At 38.3% G+C, this 22,964-nt stretch overlaps 1 protein-coding gene across 12 annotated transcripts in view; it reads left to right on the top strand.

The window, feature by feature from the left end:
• Positions 1-1,590: 1,590 nt before the first annotated feature.
• The window catches only part of ZNF236 (zinc finger protein 236), a 75,415-nt gene continuing 54,041 nt past the window's right edge, over positions 1,591-22,964 (top strand). For 8 of the 12 annotated variants that reach the window (XM_051611915.1, XM_051611921.1, XM_051611920.1 and 5 more), the window contains exons 1-6: positions 11,862-12,030; positions 13,391-13,515; positions 13,612-13,754; positions 14,999-15,163; positions 17,501-17,679; positions 20,536-20,660. In XM_051611915.1, the coding sequence (XP_051467875.1) occupies positions 13,488-13,515; positions 13,612-13,754; positions 14,999-15,163; positions 17,501-17,679; positions 20,536-20,660 (640 nt within the window). In that variant the 5' untranslated portion in view covers positions 11,862-12,030; positions 13,391-13,487. Of the gene's footprint in view, positions 1,600-1,714; positions 1,752-11,860; positions 12,031-13,390; positions 13,516-13,611; positions 13,755-14,998; positions 15,164-17,500; positions 17,680-20,535; positions 20,661-22,964 lie in introns of those variants that run through there. The other 4 variants (XR_007888734.1, XM_051611917.1, XM_051611924.1 and 1 more) reach the window with 4 other exon arrangements.

Raw genomic sequence — 22,964 nt, 5'->3', positions numbered from 1 at the left:
GGTAGCTTGTCCTGGCTCAAACGAGGACATAGCTAAAGGCAAGTGTTTAGATGTCATTTGGTTGGGTATCTGAAAGACATTTAACTTAGAACTGATGAAAAAGAATGGCTTCATACATTTCCAACATAACAAGATAAATTAATTAACAGTGATAATTAGCAGTAAACTATAAAAAACTACTAAGCAATGCTTTGTTACTATAGGTTGTAGTTATCAGTACACAACCTGACCTATTTTTTTTATCAGTGTTCTGAAGTACCTGCTTAATTCTATTTGCAGAGATGAGAGAAAGTGACATTAAAAGTAATAAATGAGGACCGGATCATCCAGCTTGCTTAACTAAGCCTACATCATACTAAATGTGTTTCAACATCGGTTACTGAAACACTGTATGTGAAATAAACCCGCCAGGTGCTGGCCATATGGGATTGGGGGAGGAAAAAAAAGGGGTATCTTGGAAAGCCGTGAGAACTTAAGCATTTTAACAGTGGACAGGCAGCTAAGCAGCAGCAACCTGGCTCAGCAGAAAGACAATTTGGGATCACTCTTTGGGTGAAAAACCGAGTAGCCAAAAAAAAAAAAAGGGCAAGTTTTATCACTGTCGGCAGACGCCCTTGTACAGAAACACACCCTTTTCAAAAGGGTATTTAAAAATTCAGAGGTGCAGAAAGGAAGTGTAACAGAGAGAAAGCTTTAGAATCTAAACTACTGGAGATAATGGAAACAGAAAAAGAGACTAATCAAGGCACTCGCCAAAATCAAGTGTTTTGTATTAAAAGCTTTATTGAGCAAGAAAGAGACATGACAATCATCTCACTTCGGAAGCCGAAGCCCTGTGAATTCAAAGACAGCATGCAGAAGCGCTGGAACAAGCGACCCATAAAAACACCTCCAGGGATGCCTGTCCAGAGGGTGCGCTCCCGCTACACGCAAGTCGCAGACGACAGACGCTGCGGCTTATGAAAACCAAACCTTGCCACTAAACGACCTCGCGATCTGCCACGACCCCCTGTCCCGCCAGGACGGCCTCACGCAGCACAAGGCCTCACGCAGCACAAGGCCTCACGCAGCACAAGGCCTCACGCAGCACAAGGCCTCACGCAGCACAAGGCCTCACGCAGCACAAGGCCTCACGCAGCACGGCCCGGCAGCCCCGCCAGGGACGCCCGCCCGAGCAGGAGGGCAAGGAGGGGAACGATCACCCCGGCCCGGCCCGAGGACACCCCGCCTGCTCCTGGGCACTGGAAGGGACGCTCCAGCCGCAGCCCCTCACCCGGCAGACCCGCCCCGGGCGGACGAAGGGCCGCTCCGCGGCTGCCTGCGCATGCGCCCCGAGCCCGGCTCCGCCGCCCCCCCCCCCCCCCACGTGCGCCTGCGCCGCCCCGCCCCGCCCGGGCAGCCCCGCCCCTCCCGGGCAGCCCCGCCCCGCCCCGGCAGCCCCGCCCCCTCACGGCGCGCCCGTGCGCGCCTGCGCCAGCCCCGCGCCCCGCCCCGCCCCGCCCCGTCCCCGCCGGCCCGTCTGCGGGGCCGGGCCCGCCCGCTCGCCCCCGCCCCTCGTCCCCCCCCTTCACCAACCACCGCTTCCTCCGCCGTTGCCAAGTGTGTGTGTGTGTGTGTGTGTGTGTGTGCGCGGGCTGGGGGGGGGGGGGAGCGGGGGGAGCCTGGGGCGGGGGGGTGGGAGGGGGCAGCCATGCCGAGGGGGCGGCCTCCCAAACCCGGCAGGGCGACTGGCAGGGCCGGCTTCGAGGCAGGTAAACGGCGCGGCCGGGCCGGCGCGACCCGCGCCCGGGGGGGGGGCTGGAGAGCGCGGGCTGCGGCGGAGGGAGGGAAAAAGCCTCCGCGGGCGCCGCATATAGTCCCCGGATATGGGGGAGGAAGGCCGGGTCTATTGTGCGAGCGCCTGTATGGGCGGGAGGGCGGAGGGGAGGGAGCCTGGCCCGGCCCTGCGGAATGATACCAGGCGGCGGCTCCCGCCGCCCCGCACGGCGCCCGCGGCCCCTCGCCCACGCCGGGTGCGGGGGGCCTGGCGGCGCTGCGGCTGTTGCTCCCGCCTGCCGCCTCGTCGTGGGGCTTTCCCGGCCCAGGCCCAGCGGCCTGGCTGTGCTCTCCCCCCCCCGCCCCCCCCCCGCCCCCGCTGCGGCCGTGGTGCGGGTGCGGTGGCCGCCGGTCCCGGCGCCGAGCTGGCTGGAGCTGGCGGGGCCGGAGGAAGAGCCCTGACGGGCCCGCGACGGGCAGGACGGGAAGGCTCCCGGTTCCTTCCGCCGCTCCCCGCCTTGTCCGCGCACCGTCCCCCTCCCCCCGGCCCGAAGTAACGAGATCTCCCAATAAAAGACGAGAAACGGGCGAAAATAAGATGCAGCTCTTCCATCTCTGATTGCAAGGAGGGCATTTTTTTGTTTGTTTTAGGCTTTAAAAAGCAGGCTTGAAGCCGTTCTCTTTGTGAGTGCACGTATACAAAAGGACTGGCTTGCTTTCCCAAACGTGTGTTAGTCTGTCTCACACTCTGGCTGCGAATTTTTTGCTCGCATTTCAGTGTCGTTGGTGACTAGAGAGTATGTCAGAGCAGGGCTGGTTTGATGGGCTTGGGTTTTTTTGACAGCAGCTTGTAGCTAGTGAGTTTCATGGCTCTTTTGTGTAGTTCATTCCTGCTGATGTTACTAGGGATCTGTGAGTGGGATCTGAAGAAAGCTCACAGACTGCGAAAATACTGTGTTTCTGGTAGACCTCAGCCCCTCATCAGGAGCTTCTCTTTCAGCTCAAGCATGTAGCAGTAGATTTTTAAAATTTTTTTTACCACATCGAATGAGGAAGAGATTTCATAAAACATTCAAATGCCATGGTTATTTCAGTCATTAGAAGTAATGCAGTTTATATATATATATGTATATATATATTTAAAATGTCTGGTTTTCTATAAATGCTTACAGACGAGCTCTGGCTCTTCCAGAGGAATGTGCAGGTGAGACTTCTGTAAAATACTTGAAATGTGCTGGCACACAAAACAAAATAGTACCGTACTGTTACGTGAGTGTTGCGAAGCTGGGCAAAACGTTTTCTCCGGTATGGAAAGCCAAATGGGCCACAGGTTTCTACCAGAAGTTTTATTATCTCATTTTTTTGTTGTTGTTGTTGGAGCTGCTGATCTCAGCTTATGAACACTAAATAATAGGTATTACAAAGAAGGCCTCAAAGAGTTCTGGGTCTTACCAGTTTTGGAAGCTGAGGGATTTTTAAGAGTTTATTTGAACTAAAATGTCATCTTAATTCTGTACTAGTTCTCACAAAGGTACGCATCTATCATGCATGTGTAAGCTCCTGTAATAATGCCACTGTGTATGAATGAGAAGAAGATCCCGGACTGAGACATGCTGTCCAGAAAAAGCTCCTAGTAGCTGTATCCCTTTTGCTTTTAGTCGGACCTTGATCTTAGATCCTCCTTATGGTAAGGGGTATGGCTGACAGGAGTTACAATCAGCTTGATGGTGTTTTGAATTTTTCATGTTTTTATAAAGAAATTTGCTAATTTATGGATTAAATTATTTCACAGAGGTAACTTGATTACAGACAGCAATTAGGAATGACAGGGTCTAGGGCTGCTATAGGGATTCAGAGACTTCTGCAGTCTGCAATTGCCAGGACTCTGCCCAGTAGAGACAAATATTGTCGGTTTCTGGAGGTTTCATCAGTTTGGGAAAACAACAGTGTCTGTTGGCAAGTGTCATGCTTTTTTTCTTCTCTTACATGTGGCTAAAAGAAGGTAATGAATGATTTAAGTTCAGGCTGATCGGGACACTTTGAATCTGGGGCCTTCATGTTCTCAGGACATTTGGCCCGTTCACATACAGGCTAACAGACTTTTAAAACTGGTTGTGAATTCCGTAGGCATAACTTTTAGCAGGAGGAATTTTATTTAGAAAATAGCTGTTTACAAAAATAATCTTAATATATTTTGCTTAGGAAATTACACGGTTTTAGGTTTTGTTCCTTTTTAGCGTGGTCCCCAGAGTTCTTACAACTCTGGTACAGTAGTGTCTTTCACAGAAGTGTTGCTCTCTGTGGCTACACAGTCTGTATGTATATGGTAATAAAGCTTTGTTTGGAAGAAAATGAAGGTGAAGCAGCTACGTTTTGCTGTGCAGATTCCTTAGACTTTAACCACCATGGTTGTCAAGTATTATAACATGTTCTTTGTTCTAGGAAAATTAAGTATGTTAGACAGAAAACTGAACTCTGAGCAGCAATAGTCAAAACAATATCTTGACCTCAATGGCTGCTATTCTAAGAGCTTTTTTTTCTTTTTGCATTGGTAGTGTTTTCCCAAAACTGTCTTGCAGTTGTGTTTGTTTGGTTTTTGTAAACTTAATTGAACTGTTCAGATTGACCTCTCTGGTGGGCACAAACTGAAACACGGAAGGTTCTATCTGAATATAAGGAGTTGCTTTTTTACTGTGAGGGTGACTGAGCACTGCCTGTGGTTACACAGGGAAGTTGTGGAGTCTTCTTCCATAGAGATAGTGAAAAACCATCTGTGTGCAATCCTGGGCTTTAGGTGGTCCTGTTTGAGCAGAGAGCTTGGATAAGATAACCTCCAGAGGTTCCATCCAACCTTAACCATTTGGTGATTCCTTTCAGGTGGATGAACTACACAGGGTGATTGATTCTCAAGAAAGTTTAAAGAGATAATCATACGTAGTTTGGGGTTTTACTGCTCCTTGCTTCTTGCTTTGCTTACCTGTGGTTGTATAGCAAAACCTTTTAGAGAAGTGCAGTGAGTCCTTGGCTCTTGCCTGTCTGAACATTTTAGGATGAGATCTTGAACGTATAGGAAGCTAGAAGAATGCATTAGAAAAAATACTTCTCCGTGCAGGTGTTTTTAAATAAAGGACAAGCAACTTTTGACACATAATTGTTGTTAATACACTAAAACAACATTTATACAGCTTCTCTAAGCTGAGAAATAATTTAAAAAAGAATTATTCTTGTGTGTGGCCTCAGTTTCCAGTGTGGCTGATGTGGTTCTAAGTAACATGCATTACAGTATTTCAACTGCATTACAGTGGAGAACCACTGGCTGAGCAGCAGTTCTGTTTACTCTGTTCCCTTAGGAGTCTCTGTAAGACACTAGAAAGTGACTTCTACTGCTATTGTGCAATGCAGGTAGCACAAAGAAAACATACAGGAAAGCATGTATTGTGTTCAGTTTGTATTGATATATGTTCTCTGACACCCTTTTATGAATATACTTCCAGATTTAAGCTTGCCTACTATTTTAGCAATACTTCCTTAGTAATAATCTGGCAAACTGTTACCTTTACTTTTGCTTTACTATATGACTGCATAAAATATGTTCTGGATTCACTCTTGAAGACAATAGTGTAATAGAAGGTGCTCATTTTAAATAATTTGGGGAGCTTGGGAAAAGTGCCTGAAAACTGAAAAGAAAGAGCTTTGAAACACACCTTTGGAAGGTGCAATATGATTTTGCTTTGAGAGAAGCTTTTACAAGTATGGTAGATCTATTGTAAAGATGTTGCTTTAAAACATCTTACTCAACTTTTTGTCTTAATTAGAATTTAGCAAAGAACAGTTGCAGCTGAGCTGGAATTGATACAAGTATCAGGCTTTTACTGTTCAATTACATAGTCAAAGAAGTACAGTGTTTGAAGATGTATTTGTTATAGATCCAGAAGAATATTTTGGATGCTTGTGGCTACTTTTATTAGCTACTGTAGTGGACATGAGTTTTCTCTAAGACCTGTGAAAACTTGAGACTTTGCCACTGGGTCTTTCTGCTAATTTGTGAGAGTTTCCATTTTGTCCCAATAAATGTGTAGTTGTGACCATGAGTTGGTAGTCACTGGTCTGCTGTTCCTGTTATTTCAAATGTATGTGGAGGATTTTAAAGACTCTGATACTGTTCTTGCACTTGCAGTTGTTTTTTCTTGCCCTAAGTTTTCTCCCCCCATAGTGAAGGCCCTTCCTGTTTGGTACAGTACTGCTTGTCACTGTTTGAGTAGCAGCAACATGAAAATACTATTTTTTTAGTTTCAGGGTTGTCTGGTCATTAGCAGGAAAGGAATTCCTTGATCAGCAAACTGAAGTATTTGCAGGGTGTACTGAAGCAGTTTTTAAGGCCAGAGTGTATGTACTATATTTAAACCCAAAGGCTGCTTTTACACAAGTTAAAATTGAATTCCTTTAGGAGTGCAGTTAAAACAGAGTATTTTGTGCCTTCAGAGGACATTAATTTTAACAGATTCACATATGATGTGTAGTAAATATTTATTATAACTAGATAAGAAACACGGAGAAAGCAATATAGCTTCAAGTCCATATATTGTACTAACTGTCTTATTTGCTGCCTCTCAGTTCTCTACTATGTTAGGGTTGTGGATATGCTGAATTAGGGGAAACTGAGTTCTGAGTCTTTACGTTCAAATTGTGTATTATTGAAGAAAAATGCAATTTGAACTCATCAGTTAATATAAATTATGGGAAGACTGACGTGGATTATTTTAGCGGTTGTATACTAGGATCTTACGTGGTCATCTCTGACTGTCAAGTAAAAGAACAGATGAGTGATGTTGTGCAGGCAAGAATGAAGAGGTTGTGGTACTGCTTCTGTGATGTGGGCTAAGTCTTTTCAATACAATGGATACAGGTAATTTTTTTTTTTTAAACACACAGGAGGGCCAACAGCTGAAACTTTTTCCTTAGAAAAGAGACTCCTTAGGCTATAATAGTACTTTTCAGTGTTCTAAATTACAAAATCTATATTAACAAAATTCTATAGTAACAAGTTTATGAAAGGAAGGGTATGTTGATTCTAAGCAAGAATATAGATTACACTGGTGTTCTTAATTCCACATTAGTTCCTCCTTGAAATATGTCTGCATTTTCTCCCCAGTAACCTATACAATTAAATAACCTGTGTTTAAGTTCTGGCAGTGTAATAACTTCAGTCGTGTTCTGTCCCTTCTCCATAGATTTCTGCCAGTTGCAGGTGTTCATTATTTTGTTCCCTATTGCAGTTGTGCTCATACCTTCATACGTCATTTAATCCTTTGTGTTGCTTCCATATATGAATAACTATTTGAGACCTCTTGTGCCTTTTAAGTTTTTCTGCTGTGGTTGGATTTTGTTCGCTTTCAGGGAGGGAAGATCATCTAGCGAATCATTTGAGTAATTCTCAGATTTCTATTAACAGTGTAGGGAAGGCACAGGAAAGGGTCAGGGCCTCAAGCATGAGACATCCAAATCATATAGAAACTAACAGCTGAAGAATGCCAGCTTGGTACATTTGTGTGCAGCTGTCAATAAAGTGTAACACATTCTGCAATATTTAGCAATAAATTACCTGAATGCCAAATTAAGCTATCCAAGTTGGTTATGGAAATGTCAATTTTCCTTTATTTGTGTAGATTAGGATGATGTGGATGGTTGACCAGCAATGATGGTGGCTGGCAATCAAGCACCCACCAGCTTACTTCCTCCTGCATTAGAGTGGCAGAGAGAATTGGAATAGCAAAAGCAAGAAGAAGCTTGTGGGTTGAGATGAGGATATTTTAATAAATGAGAAAAAAAAATGTTTAAAAATCCAAACAAGTGATGCAAAAGCAAACATTCACCACCTCCCACAAGCAGACAAGTGCTTAGTTGGGCTCTAAGCAAAGACTACCTTGGAAGGACTAGCTCTGAGTTTGCATTGCTGAGCATGCTATTGCATGGCATGGAATATCCCTCGGTTCCTTTGTGTCAGCTGTGCCCTCTAGTCTCTTGCCCACCCTCAGGCTACTCATGTTGGGGGCAGAGTGAGAAACAGAGAAGGCCTTCGTGCTGTACGAGCACTGTTCACCAGTAGCTAAAACAGCATTGTTTTAGTCACAGATTTAAAACCGCATCCTATGGGCTGCTGTGAAGAAAGTTAACTCTATCCCAGCAGACCCAGTACAGTCTATTCAGCATCTAACCAGCTACAATGGAGCTGTTAATTGTGTGTCCTGCCAGGCTTCTCTGCTGCCTGCAGTGCGTCTGCGTGGCTGTGCAACGTCTGGAGTCATCTGCGGTCCAGGAAGGAGTGCCACTGCTTTGTGTTGGCAAATTGGCACCTGGACATCCATCTCAGCAGTGTGCTCCTGGAAGCTGAGTGTCTGGATTTGTACTACTTGAAATTCCAAATTGATTATTGACCAAACCATAGTAAAATACCTTTTCTTATATGAGCAAATCTTGATTGACTTCCAGGTTTTGGTCTGATGTGTGAACTGAGAGCTGTCTTTCCCTTGCTCCTCCTGTTAGAAGTCCTGAGGAATGAGTGCTTATTGCTTTTCTTTAAGAGTACTGAGCTAGGTTTAAGCTAAGCCGATTCTTTTATGATTGCAAAATGTTGTAATGATTAATTTGTGTCCTATTACTTCATTCTAATATGAGGAAACATCAATTATCACCATCCCTGCTTTGTTCTCTTGTCCTACCACTTTTCTTTCCACTCATAAATTAGTTAACAGGTTTTGATAGGGTCAGACCCTTTTGTCCCTAAACTTGCCAGCTGCCTTTTAACTTAAGTGACAAGTTTTCATCCATGAATTCCACCAGCTTGTGTGTTGTATTTGTACTGTCCTGTCAGTCAGCGGCCAGTAGGCTGTTCGGGGTCTAATAAGGCTGTGCTGCCTTTACAGCTGACTGAGTCCATCTGTGCCTTGCAGGGAGGATTGCAGGCTGCCGCGAGGCACAGTGCTGCTTACATAAGGAAGGAATGGTTGGGAGTGCTCTAATTCTGTCCTCCTTCCACATTGAGTTGTCATCAGTGGCTTATAGCAGGGAGCACCTGCTTGTTGACTCAGCTCCCGAGGTCAAGTGTGCATGAAGGCTGTATCGCAGAAATCTGTAGCTGAGTTGACCTGAAGGTTGATTGCTGCTGAGCAGGGAGGGACAATTAATTTGAAAAGACCGTGAAGGTTATAACATTGAGAGTATTTCATTAAGTCCGTCTTTAAACGGAAAGCTTGTTGGTGTTGATAGGTGCTTTGCAAATCTGATTCTGGTGGTTTTGAGCACTTTGAACAAACTGTAAGAATACAGACAAAATATGTTTGCAAGTGCATAATGATGCGTAATGCTCCCTGTTTAGTTGTATTGGTACTTGACTACGATGGAATAGGGTTGATTTATGTGGCAACTAAACAAACATGCAGATCGTAACAACAAATACAAGTAGCTTTTGCATTGTTTCCATTGATTTAATGTTAATAAATGCAGTGTTTTAAACTTTGCAGCTGTTCGCTGTGGTTTATAATTTGTTGTGTAGACCTCAAATCTTTCAGGGGATTTGTTAATCTGATACAAATTTTGTGTTTTCTTTTTACCTGTGTTTGTTTATGGATGTCAGTCAGTAGCTTCTCTCTAGTAGGAGCATGCAAGTCTTTAATGTGATTTTGTTGACATTGTATGCTTAGTCAGTTAATGTCTTCTCTAACTAAAACCTCAAACTTTTAGTTCTGTGTTGACTTGAATGGCATTCTGTTAGTTCGTTAACAGACAACAGATTTGTGTTTTCATCTGGACCAAGTATTTCCAACAATAAATATGTTGCTGAGTCTGTGTACCTACTATTTTTTTTCTGGGAGCATAGGCACCATATTAGCTATTCATGATAGGTTGCTAATCTGAGAAATGATTGTGACCATCAAGTGCTGTCACTTATGTCAGTTTTTTTATTTTGTTTCCATTTGGTACACAGGGAAAGTTTAGAGTTAGTTGTTTGGGATTTTGTTTGGTTTGGTTTTTCAATTAACAAATATATTGGCGTATTTAAAAGTACAGGTTTTTGAATTGGCATCATATGTGTGGGTTTGGGTTTTCAAAAATCCTGGCCTTTAAGATAGATTCAGTATTTTGAAGAGTTTGGCTTGTTTCATGATCCAAGCTGATGTGCCTAAAACTATTTTTCTCTTGATATAAGGAAAGATGATTTCACATTTGGGTTTTATTGCTGATTTCCTTGAAATGTTGTAATGTAGGTTATTATTTTGATCTGCTATGGTATAGAGGTATCAGTGTAAATAGTGTCTTTGACTGGTTAAGTCTGTCAAACTTTCATTTGACAATAAAAGTCATACTTTACGAGTCTGTGACATCTGCCTGAAAAGTCAAAATACAGCTCACTTGCTTGAGAACTTTTTAATTGACAGTATTTTTTCCCCTTCTTCTGTCTTGGCAGTTCTTAACACAACAGTTTGTCCTCGCTGTTAGCCAGTTGCTTGATTTCAGCAGGAATATTATTCTGAATACTCTCCTTGTTACTGGAAGAATAAAATAAAAAGTTACTTCCTGCATCCTTAATAAAAGAGAGCTGTGCAACTCTCAGTATTTGGCTGGTAATAGAGGACCAGACTATTTTAGTGAGAATATAAGTGGAAAAAGGTTATTCTAGTATAATCTTTTCCTTAAGCTACTTCAGACATAGTCTTAATGAAATTAATTTGTATTTTAATCTGCCTTAAATCTCAGTCTTGCTCTTTAAGTGAAACAGTTGAACTTTCAGAGTTTTTTTAAATCCAAACTAGATTTTTTTTCTATTCCTACTGGCTGTAACTACTTAGAATAGTCTTCAGCCTGATCTTCCAGTAGTTGAGCCTTTGAAGATTTCTGGAATATAACTTAAATTGATTTGCTGTGCCTTTTACTTAAGAATTTCTGCAGTAAGTGTCCTCTGCCAAGTCAGTCTGGACCATACAGTCCAGTTGCTGATTCTGGGGTACAGTCCTAACTCCCAAGTCATTCTTTTGTTCTTCACCAGTATGATAGATAAAACCAAAAAACTGTAAGATTTGGCTTTGGAAAGAGTTCAAATTTTATTTGAACAAGTAAAGTTTAAGATGTTACAGTCATAGGCAATGAATTTTGTAAATGTGTGCCTTCTAATTCTTCTGCCTTGTGGTCTGAGTGCCTTACGGAAGGTGGGAAGGCTTGCAAGGGAGCCCAGGGTTTATGGTCACACATGAGCCAGTTTTGAGAAACTCCTGACACTGACACAAGGTGTGAGTGAGATGTGTTCAGCTTCTCATTTCCCAAAATTTATGCTGTATTTCTGTTCTTTCCAATGAAATATTTAAGATTATGCTCTTGTTACCCCTTTATGTTTATTTTAATGGTGACCATTTTCTGATTTTTAAAGAAAAGCTGAAATAGCTTCTTCCTGTATATTTTTGCATCAGGTGATATGATTTCATACACTTACAGTAAGAAATTCTGTTGAAACATCACAAGAATATTTAATTTTTCATCAACCTATAGCTAATTTCAAGTCAATTTTTAATTCCAGAAGAATTAATTCCAGAATCCATAGCCTGTGGATTAATCAATATTGTGGTTGATACAGATATGGTACATGTTTATATATATGTTATTGACCTAAAAAGTAAGTTATTTGGTAATATTATTCACACATTAGTGAGTATGTTGCTTTTTCTGTGTTTCAAATTTTAGAGAAATTAGGATCTTTAATTATTTCGGTTACACTTCTGCTATTTCAGTTGCTCAGGCATTGTTTTTGTATGTTGTCTCGTGTCTTTGATCTCAAGAGTGAATATTTAAAGATAATCTCTGGTTCATGGAGAAGGCTTAAAGCCTTTTCTAAAGTAATGGAGTGGATCATTTTTCAGTTGTCAGTTTAAAGTGAGAGGTCAGGCCTTCATGGGGTTGAAGAACTACTCCCTTGTCTAAGGAAAAGGAAAGCTTCTAGCAGTACATTTTCATACACTCCAAGTATTGGAGTAGATTTTTCTTTCACCGTCTTTTTCTTGTCATGCCAGTATTTACTGAAACTGACTTGTTCCCTTTGTTTTCCTTAGGCATGTTTGTCACAAGGATGCTCTAAGGACAGTGTCTTGTAATTAAAGCTGTGCTTTTCAACTTGTGAAGAATTGTGGCCATTTCAGGGATGTTACTGATAGTGTCTGCATATACTATCAATTTACAGCTGAGAGTCCTTTAAAGGATGCAGAAAGTTTAAGCTTATACATATTAAAGGTTTGTGATACTTACGCAAAGTATTTCTCTCTCAACAGAAAAATGTATAAGTAAACTTTGCAAAGCAAAAGTTAATTGGTCAATTTAGTCCAGAAAAGTGAAGGGTGAGTCCCCAGGATGTTGTTTTTAGTTCTGATTTCTCCCCCAGAATATCTGGTGGTGAAGTGTTTCCTAGAGCTTTCTCCACTACAAGCTTTTTAAGTTTGTTGATGAGAATTTTAGCAGGAAAAAAGAAAGTCTGGATATAAGGTACCAATTCTTTTTTTTGCTATCTTTTTTTTTCTAAATAGTGTGTTAAATGAAACAGGACTTTGATGTAGGTGCAGTACTGAGCTATCACTATATGAATTGTAATCTCATTATCCTCTTAAGGAAATGTAAACAGGACGTAATAAACTTCTAGTTGTGTTACTTCCTATGTCTCATTCTTACATGGTGAGAAGCACTGACTTTCTTAAAGGGAAACATCAGGCCTTGCATCTAGGTAATAAAATCAACATTCCCTTTTTTTGCATTCTGTTGTTGATAAACTTTGTTGAGTTGTGGAAGTGTTTGAAACACAGTTCTTTGTGTTTTTCTTTTCTCTTTAGTGTCCTTATCTGCAGCATGAGTCAATCAATTTTTATTTTCATTTGCTTAATACTGCTTTGAATGAGCCTAGGTATTTTAACCCTTCCTGCCAGTTGCTTGTCTTAAATTGTTTCTTAAATAAAGGTGACTTCCTTAGTAAGGAAGATACCAAGTGTATTCCTTAAGTGTAAAATATGTTTAACTTACTTGGCTTAATATTTTCTTTGTATCTTAAATACTTATAGGACTGATTTTAGCCATCTAAGTAGGGGTATATAGAAGCTTGCAACTTAATGTATCAGAAATTGTGTGTCTGTGGGAGTTCAAAACAAGAAAAATGTAGGGCTTAAACTGGGTTTATTTAAAGAAAAATCTTTTTCTCCATTGAATTAATGTGTACACATTTTGACTTGCAGTTTATTGCATTTATCTCAGCTATTTAAAATGTTGATGTTGGCTTTACAACTGTAAAAGTAACTAATAAAGGTTTTACATTGCCAGAACTAGAAGAAAAGATGCCTAAATTTTCCTTAAAGGAAAAAAAAAAAAGTGGAGGAGGGCACAAAACCTTTGTCGTGAGAACTGCTGGCTATGCCATATTAAAATGGTGATTTTTTTTTTTTTTTTAGAAACAGATGATCTAATGTTTAAAAGTAACCCCTGGCAGCATCTTGCTCCTACTAGTGTATTTGGCAGCATTTGTTTTTGTTGCAAACTTGATAGGTGTTTATTAAGCACAGAAATACTTTATTTCAAATTACTAGTAAAAGGTGATTATTTCTTCCCTTAGTGACTGGCAGTTCGAGGGATGCATGTGTTCTGTTGATCTGTGTCAATGGAAACAGTAATGTTTATGTCCAAGATCTTCAAGATCCTGTGAAATTAGAATGTTGTGCGAGTCAAAATCTTGGAGGGGTATGAATAGTTTCTACTTCAGAGTTCTTTTTTTACAATAAATTATAAGTACATGAAATGTGAGTTCATATAAATGTTTCAATGTTTGCTTTGTAGATGATGTTATGACACTGAATACAGAGAACAGTAATTTTCCCCACCAAGTACCCGACTTCCATAAGTGTGAGATCTGTTTGCTGTCTTTTCCAAAAGAGACTCAGTTCCAGCGCCACATGAGGGATCATGAGCAAAATGACAAGGTATGAATTTTAGTAGATAAAAATTTAGAAGATACCAGTGTATTTTGATGTTTTAATATACTGACAAGTAAAGCTAGCACAAGGCATCACTTTCCAGTTTGTTCTAATCACATTACTAATCACATGCCCCACTGCTTGAGGACCTCAGAGTTCTATGAAGATTGTATTTTGTACTTCCTCATACTTCCTTTGAGACGGGAGCTTACTTTGATGAAATTTAGTTAGTGTTGTTTCCAGTTCCATAATTTTCAATTTTATTTGATTTATAAAATATTTAGGTAGATGAGAAAATATATGGGTATATTTTAATTGAATTTGCAAACTGATTATACACATTAGCAATAAAAAGAAACTAATGCTTATATTGATTAACTGGTCCCTGCTAGTCTCTAGTAGCTGTTCGCAGCAATGTCAGACAACCTAATACAGTATGTATGTATTAGTCAGTAGGTTATTGTCATCATTTACAAATCAAATTTTGGAAAGAATGAGAAAAATACAGGCATGTGATTAAGACTGGAATGCCTTTTTAAATGGGGGTTTTTGCAGCAGGTTTCATCTGTAATCAAGCATTTAATTTCTCTTCCTTGCTTTATATTTCACAAAGCTAAAACTACTTTACATGTGATGCATAAATAGTTATATCACTGTTTGAGGTAGCTGTAGATACAGATAAATTTTTACAAAATGTAGGACTTTGAGATGATAATTCATATGTATACAAAGAACTATTTACAGAAGTTTCAATGTTGTAAAGTAGGTACCTAAAAAATTTAAATTAATGTTGTTAAAACCATGCTATTGCATACTTGTGTAAGTGCTCTTAAGGAATAAAAACTGACTGTGCAGATGCCAGCTGAAGAGCATTCAACCCTGGTGTAAACTAAGCTCTTTGCTGTTTTCATTTTTCATTTTGCTTAAGGAGAGTTCACAATCTCAGTTAAAGTAGGAAAATTTATTTTTGTCTCTTGCTCATTCTTATCTCCTGTTAACTTCACTGTCCTCATACAGCCTTCTTCCCCCATATGCTTTTGAAATGCTGTATTTGCATTTCCAGTAGTGAGATGAAAAAAGAGAAAATAATTAAGACTGTTATTAATAAGGATCATTGTCATATGTAGATAACCTGAATTGCTCTTTTATTTTAAACATTTTGATTTTGATGGTTGTATGTGTCACCTAGGGTATATATAACTTCTGCGAAGACTGAATTTTGTCTTTATTTTTGTGGTTTAAACAAACAGCCTCACAGATGTGACCAGTGTCCGATGTCATTTAATGTTGAATTCAACTTGACACTTCATAAATGTACTCACAATGGTGAAGATCCTACGTGTCCTGTGTGCAACAAGAAATTCTCCAGAGTAGCCAGTCTGAAAGCTCATATAATGCTACATGAGAAAGAAGAGGTAATTTGTTAATTATCATAATTTAAACTTTAAAAAGACATGTAATAATGGTTGTACTTAATCCCTTATATATATGCTTTAGAGTGGAAGATTTAATAAATGGTCTCATTCAGAAGAAATATAAAACCTGTAGTGAGAAGTTTGTTTTAGTAATAGAAGCAGAAATTGATGTACTGGGTATAAGCGTTTCCCTCCTGTCTTTGCTAACAAAGATTTTGTGCGTATTTGATAGATATCGTATCAGTGAACATTAACTGGTTAGTTATTTACAAATACTTCTATTTGTAAGGAATTTCTGTGACTTTATGTACATTGAATGATAAGCCCACATGTGATAGTCTGGGTGATCAATTTTGATGGCACATGTCATGGTGAGACACTCACCATCTATTTCTTGCATCATGAAACTGCTCCTTGTCTAGAAGTACCACTACTTTTTTGAGTGGTTGTTTCACTAGAGGGGAGTTCTTGTTCCTTTCCCCCTCATTGTCCATTTTTATAATGCATTGGTTAAATTCTTAGCAAACAGTTAATGCACAGTAGTATTTTGCACACTTAGTAGTCATTATTGCACTTGCTAGAGTTGAGTGTACTGCCCAGAATACCAAGTTTTCAATCATGTAGTTACCTCTTCCTTCTGCAGATGTTTGTTTTTTTTTTAACTGCAGTGTGTATTGCAGAATTGGAGTTGAGTCAGGAATGCCCTTTTATAATCAGGCTTCTAATCATAAACATAATTGTATGTTTCTCCATACCAACTGCAGACAGTTTACAGCAGCTTTGACCAGTAGGTTTGGGATGATAGGCCTGTTTACATTTTTCCCTAAATGGGGCAGGGAATGCCATCAGCCTTTTTTAATCTTGGTATCAGTTCATGTTTTATCATGTACACAGCCAAGTTAAGATGAGAGTCCTTGAGTACAATTTTGTTGCATGTTAATATATCTGTAATGATACATAGCCTGATGGGTATTTATTGAGGAAATTTGATTTATGAATTGCTAAAAACATGAGACTAAGGAAGCTGAGCATCAAGAAAGATGCATAAGGCTGATTTTAGTATTAATTTCTCTCTCTAAGTGCTATTTTGTGCACTTCAGCTCTGATTTTGATTCTTGGTGCAGATGTCAGAAGAATGGGTTGTGTGATGTCTTCCAATTTAAAATTCAGTTTGCAGCTTGAAAATTGAATTTTTAAAAATATGACCACCATTAATATGATTAATGTATTTTTATAATGACTTACAATTATGTGATTAAGCAGATGAACATAATTCGTGGAGAGTTGCAGGAATTACTTTCCTGGTAGTTATGCACAGAGGCCTGTAAGAGAGCTGGAATTTTAACTTGAAACAGAGGGTCTTGACAATGACACTAGCTGTCATTCAGGAGTTTTTATAATGTGCAGCGTAAGAAGCTACGTTATCAGTTGTGCACATTCTCCCTTCTGTTTGCTATTCTTACCTCTGCTGTTAGAAGGGTGTGTCTGCTTAGATTTTGTAAAATTTATTTTGTGAACTAAAGATACACTGAGAAATAAAACTAATCGTTTTGAAAAGCGAAAAGGAAGTCAAATAAATGAGGAGTTTTTAGTTTTCCTTGGAATAATATTTGTCTTTGAATCTGCCTCTGAATTTCAGAGAAATGGCAATGCTTTTGCAGTGAACATTACAAGTATCATTTCCATTTTAAATGATATGGAATACAAATATGTTTGGAAAGGGATATGTTTAACAGTGTTAAAATTAAGGCGTTGACGAGATACCTGTCAAAAGAATTGTGTCCCTATTTATTTCTGTCATCTTCTCTGTGAACTTAGCTGAGGAAAAGTCAGTAGCAGCTGAGGTGGGATTACTGTTAAAAAATAGATGACAATCTGAATAAATTTAACCAGTAAAAGTGTAAAATTCCTGAACTTACTGTTAGGAGAGTTTTGATTAAAAAATAATATATATATGTATTTTTTGCAAATGTCTGTGTAGACCATAGTGTAATGGTACTTAGGTAAATTTCTGTTGTGTGGATCAAGGAAGTAAGGAAAAGTGGTGAGGATGGTGCTGAACTGCTTGTTTCTGCTACTGTATGAAGTTTTTCAGAATTCAGCTTCAGTGGAGTTTCTTGAAATACAAATATTACCATAAACTTGCAGTGATTATTATTCATGATTCCATGATTATGGAGCTCATAAACCTTTCTCGCTCGTATTCTTTTCATTGCTGCTAACTTGCAGTTGCCAAGGTCCGTAGAAGGATGCATTCAACTACTTGAGCAAAGCTTGTGCATGTGTACTGCTGTTTGGGAATATTTAGAGAAATCAGTCTCTTATTATCTCTTTCAGAATCTTATCTGTTCAGAGTGTGGAGATGAATTTACTTTACAGAGTCAGCTGTCTATACACATGGAAGAACATCGTCAAGAATTGGCAGGCAGTAGGATCCACAGCTGCAAGTCTTGCAAAAAAGAATTTGAAACTTCCTCACAGCTAAAGGAGCATATGAAAACGCACTATAAAATAAGGTGACGGTCACAGGATTGTAACAAAATGAGCAGATGTTCCTTCTATGGTGGTAGCTGGGAAAAGCAGGAGTAGCTTTTCCAGTCAACAAAGTACCATGATCTATACAGATAATCTATTTTCTTTGGCATGCTGTTATGAAAATCATAAAACATTTTTTAAAGGTTTTAAAACATTTAAAAAACATTTCTGAAGTAGGTGGTTATTTTTGGAGACCATTTTTTTCCCCACCTGTTTTCGTATTTAGGCACCCATACTAAGCAGTTCTCTCTGCTAACTATTTGTAAAGACAGGTTAAGTTTTTCTGATACAAAGGGATTTTTGAAGTGTGTTTATTTATTTATTTTAAAGGCTAATGGCAGTATATTGAAGCAAATTTTTATTAATTTCACATAGCATTTATTGTAATTGCAAAAGTCCTAATTGTTACCTTCTGCAAAGACAGAAGTTGTTCCTTGCAGTTTATTTGTATTTTGCAAGTGGTTCTCATCACAACCTGCCACAAGTTTCTTGTAAATCTGACAAAGCACAAAATGAAGGGAAAAAAAGAGGCATAATACATGCTATTTTTATTTTCGGTGAATATTTGTTTTGTCTTTTCTCTCACCTATGTAGTTTAACCTTACTTTTAGGAAGGTAAAGGGAAGGTGTTTTAAGAGTTGGTTTTATTTCTCATTGCCCCTCTCTGATTTAATTGGTGATAAATGAAACCAATTTCCCCAAGTTAAATCTGTTCTGCTTGTGATGGTAATTGGTGAGTGATGCCTCCTGGCCCTTGTCTTGACCCATGAGCCTTTTGATGTATTTTCTTTCCCCTGTCCAATTGAGGGGAGTTGAGTTCGTTCAGTGGCTGGTTGGCACCTATTTTTTTTTTCCCTAAACATGGATTATTTCTAGTTTCAGAGCTTCCTTAAATGAGATTCACCATATTTATCAGTTCGGATTTAGAAACATGTTGCATTTGTATTCAGTGAACTACTGTCCATAATGGTGCTTTGCTGCCCTTTCACAAGATTTAACAGTGAAATAGATGTGAGTCGGGTTAATGAACTGCGTAAGTGTTCCTGCTCCACATCATCACAAAGCTAATCTAGCTCAGACCTTCTGTTATTCAGTAGACGTTATTTTGAAAGGATAAAAGTGCAAAGTTGGGTTTTTATTTGACACAATCTTCTTGTATTATTGAATATGAAGAGATGAATTGATGAATTATGAAAAGTTAATGTTTGGTCTAACTCATTAGACTGTTTAGAGTATATTCAAGTTCAAAGACATAAATCAATTTGATTCCTGCTTTTCAGTGTGAAATAAGCTTCAGAAATCTTTTAGGATTTAAAAAAATTATGAAGAGCCTTGTTTCCTTAAATTTTTTTCAGAGTGGTTGCACTTTCCCTTCCCAAAAATGTATTTTGTTTTGTCTCTAAACTATTTAAATGGAAAATTATTATAAAGTTAAAATTTAAATTTGGTATCTACCTTCTGCTATAAAGAAAATTGTCATTATAACTCTAAATGATTAAATACTGTAAGATGATCTGATCTATAAGGGTTGTTGCTACAATTGCCTCCAAATTGGATGTTACTTCTTCTATTAAAATACTGCAGCTATAATTGAAGCAGATGACATTGCTCATCAAGAGTGTAGTCCAACAGGCTGGTCTAGATCTGTCCTGAGATGAAAATAAGAGGTTGTAACATCTTCGCTGTTTCCTCTCCTCTTCTCCAATCTGCAGTCGACCTTACTCTGGATACTTCAGTAAATTGTAGTAGATAATTAATATGTAAAGTAAAATACATTACCCGCACTGTGCTTTCTCTGCAAGAATGTAAGAAGAGTTTAAAAATGCGTTTACTATTTCTTTGAAGTAATTGGAATGGAGAATAAGTTTCCCTTTAAATATACAATTAATATCTATGTTCTCTTGGGAGCAGAAATATGCAGCATTTGAGCAGAAGTTTAATGATTTCCTGTGTTATGCACAGACTGTTATTTCCCTGCTGTTTATTACATTGTTATACCAGCTTGTGTTTCAGCATGGTGGTGTGTTTTGCATATCTGCTCCACATTAGCTAATTCCTTGAGTTGTTCAAAAAAAACACCAGGTATTTACATTTGTGGAATTGCAGTTAGCTTTGAGCAGTACTGACAAGGTGGATTATTGCATAGGTGTAGATAGGCATTATAGAAGATGTGGAATGCTCTAGGTATGATAATGGTTTGCCCCCTGCCTTCTGGTGTCTGCTTGTTTTATCTGAGTTGTGATCCTTTTTTCCAGCATAAAATCAGTTGTTATTTTTCAACATTACTGTTGATGTTTTTTCAGCAGTCATTTAAACGAATCAGTTTGATTTATAGATAAATGACTTTTGGCACTATGTATCTGTGGAGGTTGTGGTTTGTCTTTGAGGGCCAGTGGTGAATATTTGGGTTGTTAAAGTCCTAACCTGTTTGTGTTAACTTCAGCAACGGTATTTGTACTCTAGTTCATGAGATCTTCGTGTTCTAGTTAAGGATGGCAGTCTTGCCTACGTACAGGCAAAAGAAATGGACTTGAAAGTTCCCACCAAAATAGTAGTTGTGAAGTCACACTGTACTTCTGGTAGAATTTACAATGAAAATGTCTCTAGAGAGCCTCTAAGATGTATTGATTTTACTACAGAAATAACTAAAATTCTTGGTAAATGTAGGTGCTTAGAAAAGTGCTGTTTACATTGTTCTTTAAGTATCATTAAAGAGTTTGTTTTTTAATTGTTGCAGCTGATACTATATATTGTCATCAAATTTAGACTGTGTGGGGTAGAATAGGCTTCTTCAAAATCATGTTTCATATTAAGATAACTTTATTTTTAAATGACAGGGTATCAAATACCAGATCTTATAACAGAAACATTGACAGAAGTGGGTTTACCTATTCCTGTCCTCACTGTGGAAAGACGTTCCAGAAGCCAAGTCAGTTAACACGACATGTTAGAATACACACAGGTGAGACTGTGAAAGTAATTATTTTAGTTTGTATTTATTTTACAAAATTCAGTTAACCTATGAAATGCTAAATATTTTTCTTCCATTTGTCACATTAGATGCTGTTACCTGTTGCTTTAAATCAACCTTGAAGTAATTCCTTTGCTTAGGAAATTTCCATGCTTTTAAAATTTCCAGATGTATATAATTAGAAACAATTTAAGAAAAATTTAACTAATTTATAGGTTTCATTTGTTACAGAGCACCAGTTTTGTTACTTTCGATTCAGTGGAGGTGCTCCAGTGATGTGCACTTTGTGTGTGCTTTCCATCTTGTGAATAAGTTGCTGTTTGTCTAGTTTTTAGCTAATTCAGGCAGTTGATTATGTAAGTGTGCCATGTTATTTGTATTAGCAGTCTGTTCAGAGTGATGTGATGAGTTGCCATTTACAAGAATTACTTTTGTTTACCAAGGGGAAAAAATAAAAATTCCATTGCATGACTGTCTTAGGATTTTTTTAAGTTTTACAGATCTAGTCATAGAGTCACAAGAGGTCACCCTTGTACCTGTTTTAAAGTTTCCTCAAAGTAATATAAAAAAAAGTAATTGAAAATTACCTTCCTTAGCTTAGAGTCTTGTCTCTATTAGAGACATTATTTCAGCTTATTTTAGTAAAAATTAAAGAAACAAGGTTATAGTTGATTGAGGACACTTTTTGTAAAGCTTCAAAAAGTTTAAAAGGTTTTGAAGGATAAAAATCCATTTGTCTACTGGGAAGCGACAGAAAATGTAGTCCCAATCTCCACATGACAGTGGGTCATTTTATGTTCCAAGTAGGTAATGAATACTCATTTAATTTGTGAAATAGGCTATTAGTCTAAACTTTCAGATGCTCTGTCTGGCATCCAGTTGCTTGGGGTACTGTAAAAATATATAGGAAAGAAGAACTCTGCTTTAAAGAATTTAGAATACTTTAGTCTTCACTTGTTAAAACAGCATGTACAGCATTACATTTAGTGTCTTAATTCTAATGCTTTTTCTCTTTATAGTTATTAATTTCAAGCACTTACACCCTTTGGGAAGAAAAAAAATTAAGTCTCAGGGATTGCAATTCCAATATTAATAACTAAGTAATGAACTCCCCATCCCCCTTCCCAAATCTGTATTTTATTAAGTTATACTCGAGGAATACAGAAATTCCACATTTCCACACTAGAATTAAGATTCAGTTTTTATAAGAGATTTACTTAAATAGGCAAACTTAACCTGAAGCAATACTTCTTTATGTCCATCAGCAGCTACTAGTGGAAGCTAAGCCTTTTACTTATGAAAGCCCAATAGGAATTTTGTCACCATATTTCAAGGTTTGAATCAGTGTTCTGTATTTTAATATATTAAAAAATATACAGTTAAAACCTACTGACCATGAAGAATTTTCAAAACCCATAAGCAGCAGAACAGAAAATAAACACTCCTGCAGAGTTTATGTGAATTACTTGTAATCTGTTTCAGAAAATAGCTGCTTTTATTTCAAGCTATATGAATTAAATTAAGAATATTGTAATATAAACATTCAAGATTTTAAAATTATTTTTTGAGCAGAGCTGTACGATATCTTATATAATTAAAAAATATTTTCAATAAGTTGTTGTAAAGAATGAATGGCTTTAATATTAGTATTAGGGAGCAGGAGGTATAGGCCAACTTGGTAGTGTTATGAAAGTTTGCAGAAAAATAAGACTTTTTCATTTTACACTAAAGAAAGGTTAAATTTTTGATTGTTGGTAATTTATTACTGTGCATTCTGTCCTCTGCTCCCCCCTTTGTGTCTTTGCAGGTATATGCATTCCATAGGATTTTGTGTAAATGAGTGGTGTATGTGTTTTGGTTTTACTTTTCCCCTTTTTCTTTTCCTCCAGTGGTTTAGCATAGCAGCTTCTGAGAATTTTGCAAACCCCAAGATCAAGGAAGCTGTTCTAAATAATTCTTTCATGCAGGTTTCATTTATTTTACCCATTTTAACTGATAATCATCAGCTAGGCCATATAACTTTTTCATTGGAGTAGGTGCTGAGATTAATGGTCAAGGTAAACAATTTAATTGTCAAAACACCTAATAAAGTTTATTTCTGTGTTTATGTGTGTATGTACAGATACATACATGCAGTATTTTATTTTAGCTGGTACAATTTACAGTTAGATACAGGAAACTACTAATGTTAATTTAAAGTTTAACATCTTTATTGATGACTTGGATGAGGGGATAGAGTGTACCCTCAGTAGGTTTGCAGATGACACTAAATTGGGTGGGAGCGTCAATCTGCTT

This window comes from Apus apus, chromosome 2 (genome assembly GCF_020740795.1).
Source record: "Apus apus isolate bApuApu2 chromosome 2, bApuApu2.pri.cur, whole genome shotgun sequence".
NCBI classification, from domain to species: Eukaryota; Metazoa; Chordata; class Aves; order Apodiformes; family Apodidae; genus Apus; species Apus apus.
Note: the sequence above shows the minus strand (reverse complement) of the source record. Positions and strands in the feature narration are given on the sequence as shown.